Source organism: Astatotilapia calliptera, chromosome 18, assembly GCF_900246225.1.
Source record: "Astatotilapia calliptera chromosome 18, fAstCal1.2, whole genome shotgun sequence".
Taxonomy (NCBI): domain Eukaryota; kingdom Metazoa; phylum Chordata; class Actinopteri; order Cichliformes; family Cichlidae; genus Astatotilapia; species Astatotilapia calliptera.
The window spans coordinates 34,336,089-34,352,966 of NC_039319.1; the positions used below are offsets into that span (position 1 = coordinate 34,336,089).

At 40.7% G+C, this 16,878-nt stretch overlaps 1 protein-coding gene across 8 annotated transcripts in view; it reads left to right on the forward strand.

The window, feature by feature from the left end:
- The window catches only part of astn1 (astrotactin 1), a 483,242-nt gene that overhangs the window by 202,699 nt on the left and 263,665 nt on the right, over positions 1-16,878 (forward strand). For all 8 annotated transcript variants that reach the window (XM_026150133.1, XM_026150134.1, XM_026150137.1 and 5 more), the window contains one exon: positions 12,585-12,735. In XM_026150133.1, the coding sequence (XP_026005918.1) occupies positions 12,585-12,735 (151 nt within the window). The remainder of the gene's footprint in view (positions 1-12,584; positions 12,736-16,878) is intronic.

A 16,878-nucleotide genomic window follows, 5' to 3' on the forward strand; every position in this document is an offset into this window, starting at 1 on the left:
AAAAAGTTTGGCTTCTGCGTTCCTATACATGTGAATGGAAAACCATACATCTGTCAAACAGTAAGAGAATAACAACTTTAGATGACAGAAGACGATGTGACGGCCATTTATAACACAATCCTTACTTGCATGAGTTGGTCTATAGTGCTCTTTGTCAAATGCAGTGTCATTTTTTTAGCCTGAAATTGAATGACTTTGATTCAAAATACACAAAATTTAAAATATTTACCACATTTAAACATGTTTAACTGTGAAGCTCTACATGTAGATGTTTTATGGGACAGTGGTGACAGAGTTGAAGGGACCCTTGACACTGTCACAAGAACAACATTTGTCAGATTCCCACTAAAGCAGGCAATGACCTGGGGGACACCAAGGTGTTCCCAAGACAACGGGCATATATAAACTCTCCGGGCTGCCATGGGCCACCTCTGGGGTCTCCCTCTGTGGTCCTGGTAGGACATGCCCAAAAGACCTCACTTGCCTGATGTGGGAATGGGGAAAGGCCATTTATTAAATCTGTCAGCCACTGAGGTTGATGAATTTTCACGCTTAGTGATTTCTTTTTTAAATAGAAGCAAAGTCATTTGACTTGGTTCATTATACTGATGTGGCTCTGAGAGGATTGTTGTGATTATTTATCATATTGTTTCAATGAATTTCACACTGAACAAGAAAAAGGATTAATTATCGGGAGAAAATATTTGGGTGTTTGTTGCAGGCATACAAAACCAATTTGATGAAAGCGACGTATAGACACATACGAATGTAAGACTCCAGCTGTGAGTGTTTTACTAACTAAAAGTGCTGCCTGAGCCACAGCTGGTTGAAAGGATTAGTTATCAGAACAGGAAGTGGACATATGTATATTTTTAGCTTGTTACTGACAGAAATGATGATATGATGTCGGAGTTCAGTGTTGTTTAGTGTTAGACTTTATTGTCAGCGCTGGAAGCAGCATCTATATGCAGTGAGATGAAATGCAGAAATGTGGGGGACACAGTATTCCTGCATTTCTTTGGCACTTTGAGAAGTACTTTCAGAAGTATTTTACACAGTTGTTTGTTTAAAAGTTTTTTTTAAATGCCTGAAAAATATGGATAAAGAGAAGAATAAGGTGCAGAGATGTAGGTATAGAGCTCAGAAATTCTGTCACCAGGTTACTCTGAGTATTTTTCATTTAAAGCAATATTGTAGGAACCACCATTTCTCATCAAATTGGCTGCGGTAGCAGAAACTATGGGAAGGTTTTGTACACCGCTGAACACCTCTAAGGAATTATTTGTCACCAGCTCAGCAGTTATCTTTCTTCATTCAGCCGCTCACATTTACAATTAATGTATTCATGTTTAGCCTCTTTACGTCCCTTTGCTATGTTTACATTCTTTAATTGTATCTCACTCTTCAGCATTTCATTTTCATTTGGCAGTTTATTGCTGTGTAAATGTGTCATTTCTCTGATCCGATGAAGGCTCCTCTCAGCTTCCCCAGACGCCAAGGGAACAATGTTAGCACCTTCTTGAACATGGTCAAAGGAGCTTGCAAAGAAAAGCGTCTGGACTTCTTTAAGTTGCTTGAAGACGTTTCACCTCTCATCCGAGAAGCTTCTTCAGTTCTAAGGTCAAATGGTGGAGAGTCCCAGATATAAACCTAGTGGGAGTTTCCCTCCACAGAGGGACAAAAGGACCCCCTGATGATCCTCTAATCGCCTGAGCCAAGGTGTGAAACTGGATGTGGGTCCCAATCAGCCAGAGTTTCGGGTGTGTTCATTGTGAAACCTGGCCCCACCTTATCATGCGAATTCCTGAGGTCAGCTGGCCCAGGATGTGAGTGGGCGTTAAGGCGTCTGGGAAGGGATCTCAAAACTGGATTATAGATGGCAGACAGTTGGTGTCGTAAACCACCGCCTCTGTTCAAAGATGGTCGTTCACAGTGGACATAGATGGCTTCTTTCACTCCTCTTTCAAACCATCTGTCCTCTCTGTCCAAAACGTGAACATTGGCATCCTCAAAGAGTGTCCTTTATCCTTAAGATGCAGATGGACTGCTGAGTCTTGTCCTGTGGAGGTGGCTCTTCTGTGTTGTGCCATGCGCTTGTGAAGTGGCTGTTTGGTCTCTCCAATGTAGAGGTCTGAGCATTCCTCGCTGCACTGTACAGCAAACACCACATTGTTAAGTCTGTGTTTTGGCGTTTTGTCTTTCGGGTGAACCAGTTTCTGTCTGAGCGTGTTGCTGGGTCTGAAATACACTGGGATGTCATGCTTGGAGAAAACTCTCCTGAGTTTCTCTGATACACCGGCTACATAGGGGATGACAATGTTGTTGCGTCTGTCTTTCTAATCCTCCCTCGCTGGTGTCTGGTCTTCTTTTCTGTGCCTCTTTGCTGACTTTAAGAACGCCCATTTAGGATAGCGTTTTGAGTGCTTCCTTTACATGTGTGTGTTCCTTCTTTTTTCCTTCAGGCTTAGAGGGAACATGTTCTGCCCGGTGGTGTAGGGTCCTGATTACTCCAAGTTTGTGTTCCAGAGGGTGATGGGAGTCAAAGAGGAGGTACTGGTCCGTGTGTGTGGGCTTCCGGTAAACTTCGATGTTGAGTTTGCCGTTCTCTTCAATGTGCACGGCGCAGTCCAGGAAAGGCAAACAGTTGTCCTTTGTGTCTTCCCTGGTGAACTTGATGTTTTTATCCACAGCGTTAATGTGCGCAGTGAAGGATTCCACTTCTTGTGTCTTGATTTTGACCCAGGTGTCGTCCACATATCTGTACCAGTGGCTGGGTACTCTTCCTTTGAAAGAGCCAAGAGCCTTCCTTTCCACTTCCTCCATGTAAAGGTTGGCTACAATAGGTGACACGGGGGAGCCCATGGCACAGCCATGTTTTTGTCTGTAAAAGCCTTCGTTGTATTTGAAATATGTAGTGGTGAGGCAGAGGTCTAACAGTGTGCAAACATGGCTGTGCCATGGGCTCCCCCGTGTCACCTATTGTAGCCAACCTTTACATGGAGGAAGTGGAAAGGAAGGCTCTTCACAGACTTCTTGAACATGCTGTTGCACTCTTTTGAACTGTGTTCAAACGTGTTTGATTATAAATTTGTCAATATGTCATGTTCATATTGATTAGCTGGCGTCATAATTAAAATGACTGGATGAAAAATCAGTAAGAATTTTGGAAATACTTTATTATTTATATGTGTTTGCATTGTTTTGAGATGTTATTCCCAAAAACGTATGTATTTCTATGTGTGTTGTATGAGAGCCAATCAGCTGTCATTGTAATTGTCACTGTATCAATGATATTAGGAAGTCATATTCAGAAAGACGCTATATTTTTCCTTTCATTTGTTGATGGTGAGTTTCACCTCCCTGTCTGAACAAAAATAAGTCCACTGCAGGGTATAACTTGGCATTTAATCACACATTTACTTATAACCGTTTCATTCATGTTAATGGTTCCAATAATTGAGGCTTACATTCAGTTTATATTTCAAAAGCAGGCAGCTGTCTCTATAAATATATGACATGTCCTTTGTGGTGGAATTAAGGCACGAAAGGACCACAGATCCATGTTTTGAGCCATCTTTATTTAATATTTGCATCACACCACCACAACCCCACACCAACCCCTGAGTCCCCGTGTTTTAACACGGCGGGCGTGATTGCGGATGTCGTGCAGGTGCGTCCGCACGGCACCGCAGACCACGCCCCACCACGTCCTTGTTCAACGTTACCAGTGTGACTTTTTTGGTTTTTAAATCCAGTGTGTTTGTTACATAACGCAGAACTATTTCAGCAGAAGCTCTTAATAAAATCAGGATAATTAACTGTGTTTTAACCTGTTTGTTTTGCTTTTCTGGTGAGAATTTAAACAAGGTAAGCCATTCCAATGACTTAATAAAGCGATGGTGTTCTGACCGTAACATCACTTACGTCAGATAACCGTTTTAATTGTCTGTCGTCTGTCGTTCTAATTAGATAAGTGTGTTTGGATCCATTGTCAGTGCCAATTAAAAGATTATAATCTGATCTGAATCTGGAAAACTGTAATCCAACAGAAAAGCTGAAACTTTTAGGACTTCCTTCCCATCAAACACCACCTTGTTTTACAGAGAGAGATCTCGTGATCGTATTGTTCCATGTTTAATGCCTGGAGGGGATGACTCCTTTTTAATGTTGAGCACCAGAAACATTGCACATGGGATGTAATGAAACATGTAAAAGAGTTTAGGGAAAGTCATGAGTCTTACAAGTGTATCATTTGATGTGTTAGTTTTTGAGACCATCATTTTATTCCCCGATGAAAAACCTAAACAAATTGCATGTTTCGTTAATTAATTGAGAATTTTTCTTTAAAATAGTCTCCGCATGAAAGCTCGTAGCATGTTCCACTGTTGTACAACAAAATTGTGTAATACTGAAACCGTTTCCTGAAATAAAAAAGCCTTTAACATTTCTCCTGTGCTATCCTCACCCTAAATTCAGTTTGGCAGACATAGTTGGGCGAAAGCATTTCAGATAGTTGTAATCAGATCGTTCTTTCTTTAATCTAAATGTTTGTCCTGTCTGCATTAAATTGGTTTTGACATCCAAACGCCCAAATATTTCCTCCCAAATGGACATTATGATGATCATTCTTTCCAGCGCTTTGATACTTTGGGATATAATGAATGTTGTAGTAGCCTCAAAGACTCACCAACAAAGCTTTGAACCTTTTTTTCTTTTCTTGTGGGATGTTTAATGGTAAACACAGTAGTGTCACCCACAGTTTTTGGGTGTGATTTGACTTTAATTAGGGTTCTAAAATATCCTAGCATTCGAACTTGCAGTTAGTTTCATCATCTGCTGAAGCTCTCTTCAATAGGTTCCCTCTGAATAAATGACAATAAAGCAGTGGGCAATTATAATGGAAAAATTGGTTTGTAAGATAACATTAAGTTGAGTGTGAAAGGGAAGGAAACTCGCTTCCTTTTCTACCAGGGAATTTAGAGGGGAGTTAGGGAAGTTGAAAACTAAATATTTCTTTTAGTTCCACAGAAGTCATCAATTTCCCTGCTAAGCCAAGGTTCATGGCAAGGCTGTTACACCAGTTCTTCTTTATCACCAGCAGCACTATTCCTCTGAAAAAATAGCTACTGATTTAGATTCTGTGAGGAAAAGCAGCAGTCCACTCTGCTTTGTTCTTCATCCTCAACCATCTCAAGTAGTTACACTTGTGCCCCTCTACTGGATGATCTGCTCATTGACCTTGCAAGAGGTTTACCGGCAAAAATAATAAATAAATAAATAAATAAATCGTAGTTACTCCGAGTGCTCTGAGCAAGGTTAAAGCAATGAATTCATGGTGTGTCTTATCTCACAAGTCTGCTATTTTGCATAACAACTGTGCTGTAAAAACTCATTGCTTTTCTCATGATGATTACACAGAATGAATTAAACATGCAGGTGTTTGTAATTCATGAAAGAAGATATCTCTTTATGAGAAAAATGAGAGCAGAGTGTCAGAACATGTCTCGCAAAGCAGACTGTTGAAGCACTGCTCTGACAGTTCCTCGTTTTCCTGCCAGACTGAAATGTGATCTAAAGAAATGTGATAACCTAATCAGTTATAATGAGAGTGAATGGAACATTCCTGACATCGAGGCATCGCTAATTGGATGTTGAAGTGTTAGTTTGTTTGAAGTTAGCATTTCGTGCGCTTTTTAAAACAGTATTGATTCTTCAGAAGGATATTATAATAAATCCTTTAATTAAACAAACAGTCTCACTAAGATTGGGAACAATGTCCAAACAAAGCAAAGAAAAATACAGACAGGCACATTATACAGTACATGTTCAATAATCAGAGGTGGTAAAAGTACAGACATTTTTTAATTAAGTAGAAGTACAAATACCTGTTTTTAAAAATACTCCAAGTGAAGTTGAAGTACTAAATCTACTTCTTTATGCAAGTAAAAGTAAAAAAAACTACAGGCTTAGTTTTGTATCACAGTATGAAATTACATAATTTATCAAAACACATCTTGTGGAAATTCAGTATGTGATTATAAATGACAACAGTAGAAGTAAGCTTTAAATTTGCAGTTTATTGAGCGTCCTTTACCTTTTAATCTAACCTCTCTTCTTCCTTCTGTCCTCTCTGCCTCACGTCTTTCTCCATCTCTGAGTAAAGTTCTCACTGTGTCCAGCAGCTGGACCTTTAGCCGACCACACATGGCGCAAAAATAGTTTGTGTGCTGATGTTTGTTGGGCGAATAGAAACGTTGCATTTCTATATACCTGCCAATTTAAAAAGTGTCACTCTGTTTTATACTCACTCCTTTTCAGTCGCAATAGCTAGATGCTGAAGTACCGCGACACATGCACTCCTACTGTAACCTCCGAGTAGAAACGCGAGAAACCTAAAGTAACGAGCCTGTTTTAAAAATGTGAAGTTTCATTGTTTATGTGGCTTGGTTGATTTATCGATAGCAAAGACATTTTTCAGTTCAGTATGAACAAAAATGTCCACACTTACATAATAATTAATTTAATTATATGTAAATGTATTATGTTATGTAAAAGAGTGTAGTGAAAATACAATTGAATTCATTTGTATGCATTCAGTTTATACCAATTACATATTTCAGCTGCATTTTACTTTGTTTATTTCTTCATGTTTATTAAAAGTGAAGAATTTATTTATTTATTGTGCAGTTAGTGTTAAAAAAGTCCTCCAACCTTACATTGCAGACGCTGTCTTTAATGTAATCAAAGAGCAGAGGTAAGCAAGGAATCTGTAGAGGAGAGCTTTCTAAATTTGTATCATGTTCTGTGTTCAGGACGATTTCACTTTTTCATATAATGGTGAGTAAGAAAGAAACACCTGTGGTAAGCTCTTATGAGTCAAGAGGCTTCATTATGGTCGTATTGTAAAGATATGACTATAATGAAGCTTAGTCAAAACTGTGGATTGTACAGTGATCGTACAACTAATGAATGAGAAACAGGATCTGTTTCTATACAAACATCCAATGTGTGTCTTTCATTTTCTTCATAGGTGTTAGGGTTAGGTGGTAAGTGAATATGGACCATATGATGGTTTTTGTGAAGCTGTTAATACAATGCACATAGTTTTGGACTTGTGATTGTCTTAGAACCATTTAAAGGACTGCTCATCTACTAAAATGTCATTATCCACTGAATCATATGAGGTCTATGAAAAGTACAGTGCATTACTGGTAATTATGGAGAGCTGCAGTAATATAATTAAGCATATATGCTACAGCTCTGCTGGGAAAATATCTAAATTCTGACTGCTCTGGTTGTAAAATGTTATTTGATCCCAAATACAGTTTTAGATAATAATTTATTAGGGATTTTTGCTAGGTAAGGCCATTTTAAAAGGGATGGTAATTATTTAAGTCACTAGGATCGCCACCTCTGTGGAAGGGAACGCTAGATTAGATCGTCCTCACCCTAAAAACATGTCCAGTTGTCCTTACAGCTTATCGATGTGGAATATTTGGTGCAGAACAAGCTGCCAGTCATATAAAAGATTGCTGACAGATCATTGACAGATGATATACCTATGGTGGGATGCCTGGGGAATGGAAGTGTACTGGTACTGATTTTCCAGAACAAGGCTGATATGCACAGTTGTAGTAACTAGAGAGGAATAAGTGAGCCACACCATGAGGCTGTGGGAAAGAGATGAAGCTGGGTTAAGAAGCAGGAGTATGGCTTCATGCTGAGGAAGAGGAGCTTTGCTGGAGAAGTACAGAGAAGGTCAGAAGCTACACTGTGTCTTTGTGGAGCCAGAGAAAGCATATGATAAGGTGCCAAGAGAGGAACTGTAGGACTGCATGAGGAAGTCAGGAGGAGCGATGAAGTATGTGAAGGTGGAGGACAATAACACAGCGATGAGGGGTGTGGTATGAGAGACAAAGGTTTCAAGCTGGCTGTGGGATTACATCAGGGTACAGCTCTGAACCACACCGTAAAAAAAAAATCCTAAAGAAACAGTAATATCCCGGCAGCTGGGGCGCCAGAATAATACCAGAAAATAGCTTTCACATGAAATACAGTTATTTTCAGTAATGACAATACAGTTTGTTGCCCTACTTTTACATGGGATTTTGCCTTTTTCAAGTGCTTTTAACTCATTCACTGCCATTGACGTCTATAGCCGTCAATTGCAGTGAATGAGTCAATGGGTTTAACTCATTCACTGCCAATGGCTGGCAGTGAATGAGTTAAACATTAAATTAGGAACATTTTAATGTGATTAAACAATGAAATTACCTATAAACAAGGTCAATGAATGCGGCAATATGAATAATAATACTTAAATGTACAGAAATATACAGTTAACAGTTGGTTTAAATAATAATGGATTGCATTCATGCAGCGCTTTTTGAGACCCTCAAAGCGCTTTACAATTCCCCTTTGGCCATCACCAGCAGGTGAAGTGTCTTGCCCAAGGACACAACGACCGAGAGTGTCTGAGCCGGGGCTCGAACCGGCAACCTTCTGATTAAAATGCGAACCGCCAACTCTTGAGCCACGATTGCCCTAAATAACATTAATAATAATAATTATGTGATGTAAAAAAAGTTTATAAGAATCATTTCATATATTTTTCCATAGCATAACATTTGAATTCAACAGTTCAATCTTTCAAATAGAGCAGTAGAGAGTAGTGAAGAAGAGAGGGCAGACAGGGTGGAGTAGGTGAGAGGAGGGTCAGGGGTGATTTATGACAGAACAAGCAGATTTACAGCAAAGGATGCTGAATGCTTGCTATCATGTATGACTTGGGGAAGGTGGTGGTTATAACAAAAAAACTGGAGGTGGAGATGCAGAGGGTCAGTGTGATGGAAGACGATGCTGGGGAAAGGGTGAGAAGGAGGCAACCCATAAAGGGAGCAGCCAGAAGAAGAAGATGGATGGTTATTGCAGCATGGTTAGTGATGTGAGCTCTGGCAATGAAAAAGGTACTATAACAGAGTTTTATTATTTAAAACAAAGTTCGGTTAAAAAAATCCTCATTAAAATCTTTAAATTCCTTTCCTTTATGAAATATCGTTGCTCTGGAAACTGCCTTTCTTACACATTTTGTTGGGCAGTAGCTCCTCATATCTTGAGGAAAAATTGGAGTAGTATTCAATTCAATTCAATGTTATTTGTACAGCACCAAATCACAACAACAGTTGCCTCAAGGTGCTTTATATTGTAAGGTAGCCTACCCTAACCCAGGCTCCGGGAGGGGCGGGGCCATCTGCTGCGACCGGTTGGCATGAGAGAAGGAAGACAGGATAAAGACATGCTGTGGAAGAGATCCAAAGATTACTAACAAGTATGATTCAATGCAGAGAGGCCTATTAAACATATTCAGTCAATGCATCATGGGAATCCCTCAGCAGTCCAGTTATGCTATTGCAGCATAACTAAGGGAGGATTCAGGGTCACCTGGTCCAGCCCTAACTATATGCTTTAGCAAAAAGGAAAGTTTGAAGCCTAATCTTGAAAGTAGAGATAGTGTCTGTCTCCTGAATCCAAACTGGAAGCTGGTTCCACAGAAGAGGGGCCTGAAAACTGAAGGCTCTGCCTCCCATTCTACTTTTAAATACTCTAGGAACAACAAGTAGGCCTGCAGAGCGAGAGCGAAGTGCTCTAATAGGGTGATATGGTACTACAAGGTCATTAAAACAAGAGTAGTAGACACTTAAATGCAATATTTCTTTAAAAGTTAGGCATAGTAGGTTTGTACTGTTTAGTCATGTTGGACTAGAGCTCAGTTGCTCAATTGATGCAAAGTTTGTGTAGTGCATCCAAGCTGTCAGAGAACCAGTCTAAGTTTAAGTCACGCAAAAAACCAACCTCAGAGATAACATGTGATGGAATTCATTTGGCAGCTGTTTCCAGGAAGCGTCCTAGAAAAGTGGCAGTTTGGCATTGTTATAAATTCAGTTCAGTCCTGAGCCAAAGTAACTTTATACATGTGTATGAAAGTAACTTTACCATTCATTAAAGAAAGTTAATTTAGAGTTGTAAAAACGCAGAACAGATGGCAGACAACCCAGCACTCACCCCCATCATCACTAAGTGCTTAGAGCAGCTGGTCCTAGCACACTTCAAATCCTGTCTCCCCCCCACCCTGGACCCCCACCAATTCGCATACCGCCAGAACAGGAGCACAGAGGATGCAGTCTCCATCGCACTGCACTCTGTCCTCTCACACCTGGACAACAACAACAAATACGCCAGAATGCTGTTTATAGACTTCAGTTCAGCATTCAATACAATCCACCCCTCACAGCTCATCAGGAAACTGACAGACCTGGGCATCAGCTCCCTCATCTGGTTACTGGACTTCCTGACCAACCGCCCCCAACATGTCCGGCTGGATAACCGCTGCTCATCTACAATCACGATGAACACCGGTGTACCACAAGGCTGTGTGATGAGCCCTTTCCTCTACTCCCTCTTCACCCACGACTGCAGGCCTGCTGATGGTTCCAACACCATCATTAAGTTTGCAGATGACACCACGGTGATTGGCCTCATCAGTGACAACGATGAGGGAGGGAGGAGGTGGATCGTCTGGCTGAGTGGTGCAACACAAACATCCTGCTGCTCAACACTGAGAAGACCAAGGAGCTCATCGTGGACTCCAGGAGGAATGCTGACCCACATCCACCCATCCACATTAAGGGGACGGCTGTGGAGCGTGTGAGCAGCTTCAAGTTCCTGGGAGTCCACATCTCCGAGGATCTCACCTGGACGACCAGCTGCTCCAAGCTGGTCAAGAAGGCTCACCAGCGCCTCTTCTTCTTGAGGACTCTGAGGAAGAACCACCTGTCCTCAGACATCCTGGTGAACTTCTATCGCTGCACCATCGAGAGCATCCTGACCAACTGTATAACAGTCTGGTACGGGAACTGCTCTGCCTCGGACCGGAAGGCGTTGCAGAGGGTCGTGAAAACTGCCCAGCGCATCGCCGGAGCACCACTTCCTGCCATAAAAGACATCTACAGGAAGCGGTGTCACCCATCACATGGACTCTTCACCCTCCTGCCCTCTGGGAGGCGCCACAGGAGCCTCCGGACTAAGACCACCAGGTACCGGAACAGCTTCTTCCCCACAGCTGTCAGACTCCTGAACTCTGCCTCCTGACATCTGACCCACGTTAACACATGGACTGAACACACACACACACAATGGACAACTGTACCCTCAAACACACAATAATAACATGGACTGAACCACCACTCACAACCACCAGCACTTTATATAGCCTCTGTAGGAATTATATCTCACTTATCTTAACTGCACTACTGTATAGCTCTGTGTAAATAATCATTCTGTACATTCGATAATCTTTAATCCTACAACTGTTTACAACTTGCATAGTTCCCATTTCTGTATAGCTGTATATCTCAGATTCTGTAAAGTTATTTATTTCATATTCTGTATAGTTTTTCATATTTATATCCTGTTCATATCCTGTACATAGCTTGTACTCACTACAGCCTGTACATACTTATAGTTATAGAATATTCACAACATACTTCATACCGTGTACATTATAACATACCATAATAGACCCATTTCTGTAATATACTTACATATCTATATTATTGCTAATATATATTGTAATATATCTATATCACTAAGGCTACGTTCACACTGCAGGTCTTAATGCTCAATTCCGATTTTTTTTGTCTCCTCGTTCACACTACAAATAAAATGCGACAGCAAACGCGCTCTAGTGTGAACGCTCAAAGCGGCCCGCATGCACAAAAGAAGACGTCACACACAACGCGCTCTGTTTAGACCCAGAGCAAACAGTATTGTTTGACTGATGGCCCTTAATGTAAAGACTTCGGACTTCATGTTTCCCGATTCTTGCTTATTTTGTTATTTACATAATAATGTAAATAACCTAATAATGATCCTTATTGCTGTTTTAGAGGAGCGCTGCTTCAAAGGATAGTTGCAGATTTCTGTCAGAACCTGCAGGTTATGCAGTACAAATAAAATGTTAACGTTTCTCCAACGTTGTCTTCCCAGCAGTTTCACCAGATGGCCAGGAAGCGTTCACGATGTCTTCTCTGGCGCTGATAATTGGCGTCTGTCTTGTGTCAGTGACGTAAAAGACGGATTTAATGCGACTTGACCGTTCACACAGCAGTCGCTTTCTGAGACATCGGATATGTATCAGATTCAGTACCACATACGAAAGTGACCCAGATCGGATTTGAAAATATCGGATTTGTGCTGTTCACACTGTCACACCATGATCGGATATGGGTCGCATAGGGTCAAAAAAATCGGAATTGATGCGCTTTCGCCTGCAGTGTGAACGTAGCCTAAAGCACTTCTGGATGGATGCAAACTGCATTTCGTTGCCCTGTACCTGCATGTGGAATGACAATAAAGTTGAATTCTATTCTATTCTATTCTAAAGGTTGTGCCAGGAAATGCATCCAGTATAAAAAATTTCACTTTCAGGGGGATGAAAAAGAAGTCATGAAATATACTTTTTGAAAGCCCCACAGATACACCTGGCTGAAGGTAATTACTTTTGTGTATTGCTTTTGTATTTGCAGAGAGGAGTTGATGATCAGTTCATCGTTTGACTCTTTGGAGGTTCTCCTGGACTCTTTTGGACCTGTCAGAGACTGCACCAAAGACAACGGTGGCTGCAGTCGCAATTTCCGCTGTATATCAGACCGCAAGCTTGATTCCACTGGATGTGTGGTGAGTCCTTTTTTTCTGTTATAAAACTGCCTGCAGTACCTCAGGTTTTGCTGAAAATCTAATCAAAAGTATTACTGGGCACCATACAGCCTTCATATAACTTTTTATGACTGATATGAGAGCATAGTTAGTACGGTCAGCAGATCCAAACAGTCGGGCTTTTTCGACTTGTGGTCACCTGGGATTTTTTTACTAGTTAATATTCCAACTTAACTTTGTGTGTGTAGTCTAAGTATAAACACAACTGCATGCCACAATGACCCACAAGGACAAATAGCAGATCGCCAGTCTCAGCAGATTGGTACTCTCTAATGCTTCTGAGTAGACACTTTGACTTTGCCTCTTGTCTCATATGCCTCTTAGCCTGACAACACATTCATTAACTCCAGGTGGTGCTTAGCAACCAGGAAATGTAGCAGCCAGGTTTGTTTTGTTCTCCATCTGTTGGGGGTTTCAGCAATAGCATTCTTGTTATTTGCAGAATCTTAGCACTGGCTGCTAGTGTTTTGCTTCTGCTAAATCCCCCACTTCTATTGATAAGCTGTCAGGCACCATCAGTCCTAACAATTTAATTTCTTTTCAAGTACTTTGATACACTTGAGTAGAGCCTTTGAGGTGGGTTTGGAAGATGCTATTTATGCAATCCAGTATTCTTCTTGCCTGTAATGCATCTCAACGAGAGGCAGAAGAGTTTGTGAGAGTTTTTTAAATGGGAAAATGCTTTTTATATAGAGGCAAGCATTTCCAGCCAATTATATACAGTATGCATGATAAACAGTTGCTCAGACAAGTAAATATTATTCAGGCATTATGGAAAACACATGCAGGAGTACATTTATTGACTTTCCTCATTTGGTTTAAATCATTAAGTTTGAGACTGCAGGCTAAAATTGCACGAGCTTCAAAAATGTGGAAGGAATATCGAAACCAGATCAATCAGTCTGTCTCAGGAGCTAATATATCTTATCCATAATGTTATTGTCTATTAGTCTCTTTTTAAGCTGAGAAATGTGCTATTTAAAATGTTAATTCAGTTAAAGTGGAGGAGTTCAAGTGTCTTGGGGTTTTGTTTATGAATGAGGGGAAAAGAAGAGTGGGAATTTCATCAGATGGATCGGTGGAACATCTGCAGTGTTCTGGAGGTTGTATCCGTCTGAGTGTAAGCAAAGGTTTTGATTTTCTGGTCAATCTGCATTCTTACTGCACCTATGGCCACAAGCTGTGGGTAGCGAATGAAAGAATGGGATACTAGTCATGGAAATAAGCCTCCTCCGAAGGGCTAGAGCCACTAGTCCACATAGAAAGGAGCCAGTTGGAAATACTTCTCCTGCACGCCTCTGAAATTAGTTGTTCTCGGGCATGGTCAGCTGTGCCTTGCTGCAAACACAGGACATGTTAGTGCACATCATAGTTCAATGCGTAATGCACTGTAAGCAATATACCCTGACTTTTTATTCTTTTGTTGTTGGAAGACTCTTTTAGCTGTCATACTTTCTAGCCCTGAATGAGTGCAACTAAATATTTGCCACTGCTTGCACTGAGGTTTGCATTAGCATAAATGCTAATATTGAGGACGGTCAGCTAAACAAAACAAGCTTCCTGTTCTACACTGCAAACAAAACTTAAAAGTGTGTTGATTTTTTTAAATGTTTATTCAAACATTTTTTTACATTGTGACGTTGTTCAAGCTTATTTAGCTGGAGAAATCTGTCACACGTAAAGTATTTATTGTATGTATTGTGCTGTTCACCACCAGAAACGATAAACACTGTGAAAGAAGACCTGTAAGTAGCACCAGCATTGCACTGAAATTTTGGGTCAGAGTCATGTGGGTATTTTATTATGTGTTGTGTAGATAAGATTTTTTTCATGCTGGTCTCTCATGTGGGAAAGCACAAAAAGGAATATCAATATTTGGTTGTGACAACCTTCCTTTAGACATTACCGGATGATGTTAAACTAAAACTCGTGTTCTAGAAGACTGCTTTATGTTGCAGTGTGTTACAAATCCTTGACAAAAGCATCAGGAAAGAACCCAAATTTCTTCTTGATGAAATTAGTGTCAGGTGGATCCAAAGAAAAACTCTTAAAATATTCGTTTCCATGGAACTCCTTTTTCTATTAAGTCTATTAATTATTTACCCTTCTCTGTATTTTCATCCCTGTGAGGATGTTCTACTGTAAATTTCTTTTAGAACTGAAAAAAGAACATAGATGTACTTGCAATGCATAATATGCACTGTGACACTGGTCTATAATTGTTCCTTTTTTCCATATATAAAATGTTCAGTGTGCTGCAACAAGAGGCTGCTAGCTAGATGTGACTGATAGACACGTATGTAGAGAACTGTAGTTAGACCAAAGATAAATAATCACTGCAGGGCTGAAAGATTGACAGGTGGGATGCATTATCTGTTCAATCTGTTTTCACACCCTTTTTCCTGTCTAATTAATACTAATACCACCTGTTTTCCAACATTTCCTTTCTAATGTTTGCATAAGCCAGACCTTCCCAAAGTGTGGGGCCCGCCCCCTAAGGGGGGTGCAGAGCCATTGCAGGGGGGGGCGCGGGATGAAAAGGGGGGAAAGAAAACAAAACGCTTGGACACTGCTAGCACGGGGCGCCCACACAAACGCAAAGCAGGAGATGAAGCATCGCTGAATATGTTTCCAAACCAACTTCATTCTGAGCCAAAGACGAGAAAATATGGTGAAGCAAATCTGCCCTTTGGCTTCACCTGCACAGGTGCCGAGGTAGGTCTCCCTGCAGGGTTGGCTTTCCCTTCGTCGGGAGCAGCGCTGGGCTGTTTAAATCACGGACAAACAGTATCCCACATTCTTGATTTTTAGTTCACAAACACATCTCATAATGACTAACTACTCCTGACATTTTGGAGATGTAAAACTTTTTTTCTTGTAAAACAAAGGGGGGCCCAGCAAAAAAAGTTTGGGAACCACTGGCATAAGCTCTCAGGAGTTGGAATGTTGGCAGTTGGTATCTCTTCTACTTTAGCTGCTTCACTCTGCAGTCTTTGATCTCTTATGCTTTAAAGGTTTCTTATTCTTTTTGAATGACACATGCCGTCATTGTCCCATTTTTTTTAACAACCACCTATTATTACAAGCAAAGCCACTGATATTCCGATACAGTATACCGCACAGGCACACATTCCTCTCCTGTCCATCACCATACAGGACCACTGTCAGCTCCCATTGCATATATTACTGTGATTTTTAGTAGTTGTCTTGTGACTGCTGAGCTAATAAACAAGCCTTTCATCTGTCTAATGAGGGTGGTAAACTGGCTGGGCCCTAGCGTTCTGATTCCACATTAATCAATTAACGCCTTGTCTCAGTCCACACTGCCAGAAGCTGCCCTGTGTGCATTTAATATCTTTTCTTTCGAGAGAGTCAAGTGATGCTGGCGGTCTGTGCTGACTGACCTCCTCCATCTAGCTGATATATTGCTCTCCTGAGGAGAGGCAGCATGCGGCACCTGTGGAAGTGAAAGCGTAATAATCACAAGATGATTGTGAGATTAATTAGCTTCTTCTTGTCACTTGTCTCCTCTGCAAAATGTTGGAAAGCAAGGATGTTGTTGACAGAACAGATTGCCACCAAGATGGAATGACTAGAATAGCTGGGCACCATCCAAACAGCCCGTGTAGTGAGTTTTGTAGCTTGATACATAAACCTGCAGTACACAGGACATGCCAGTCATTGCTGCTGCTTACTTCTGTGTGTTTTGGTGTAGAGCTACTTTATAGAACCACCTTAGGCGTTTTGTGCACACAGTATAAGACAAGACTTAACTGGGACTGTTTGTGGTGTGTGACCGGGACAATGTTTATATCGGGGATGCAAAGAGAGTATGGAAAACAAAAGGGTCATCAGCACTGACTCTGAATCACATCTACAGACAGAGCTTCATAAAGTTCTGTCTTTAGACTAACAGCCAAAACTTCGTAGCTCTAACTTTTATATATTTTCTCAATACAAGTACAGAAAATGTGGGTAAAGTGTGTAGTAGTTTAATAAGACTGACAAGTGTGAATAATTATAAAAGAACAGAAAATTAGAAAAGAAATAACAAATAAAACCCTCAAATGTATCAAACTGTACTAATTTATAAAACTAGATACT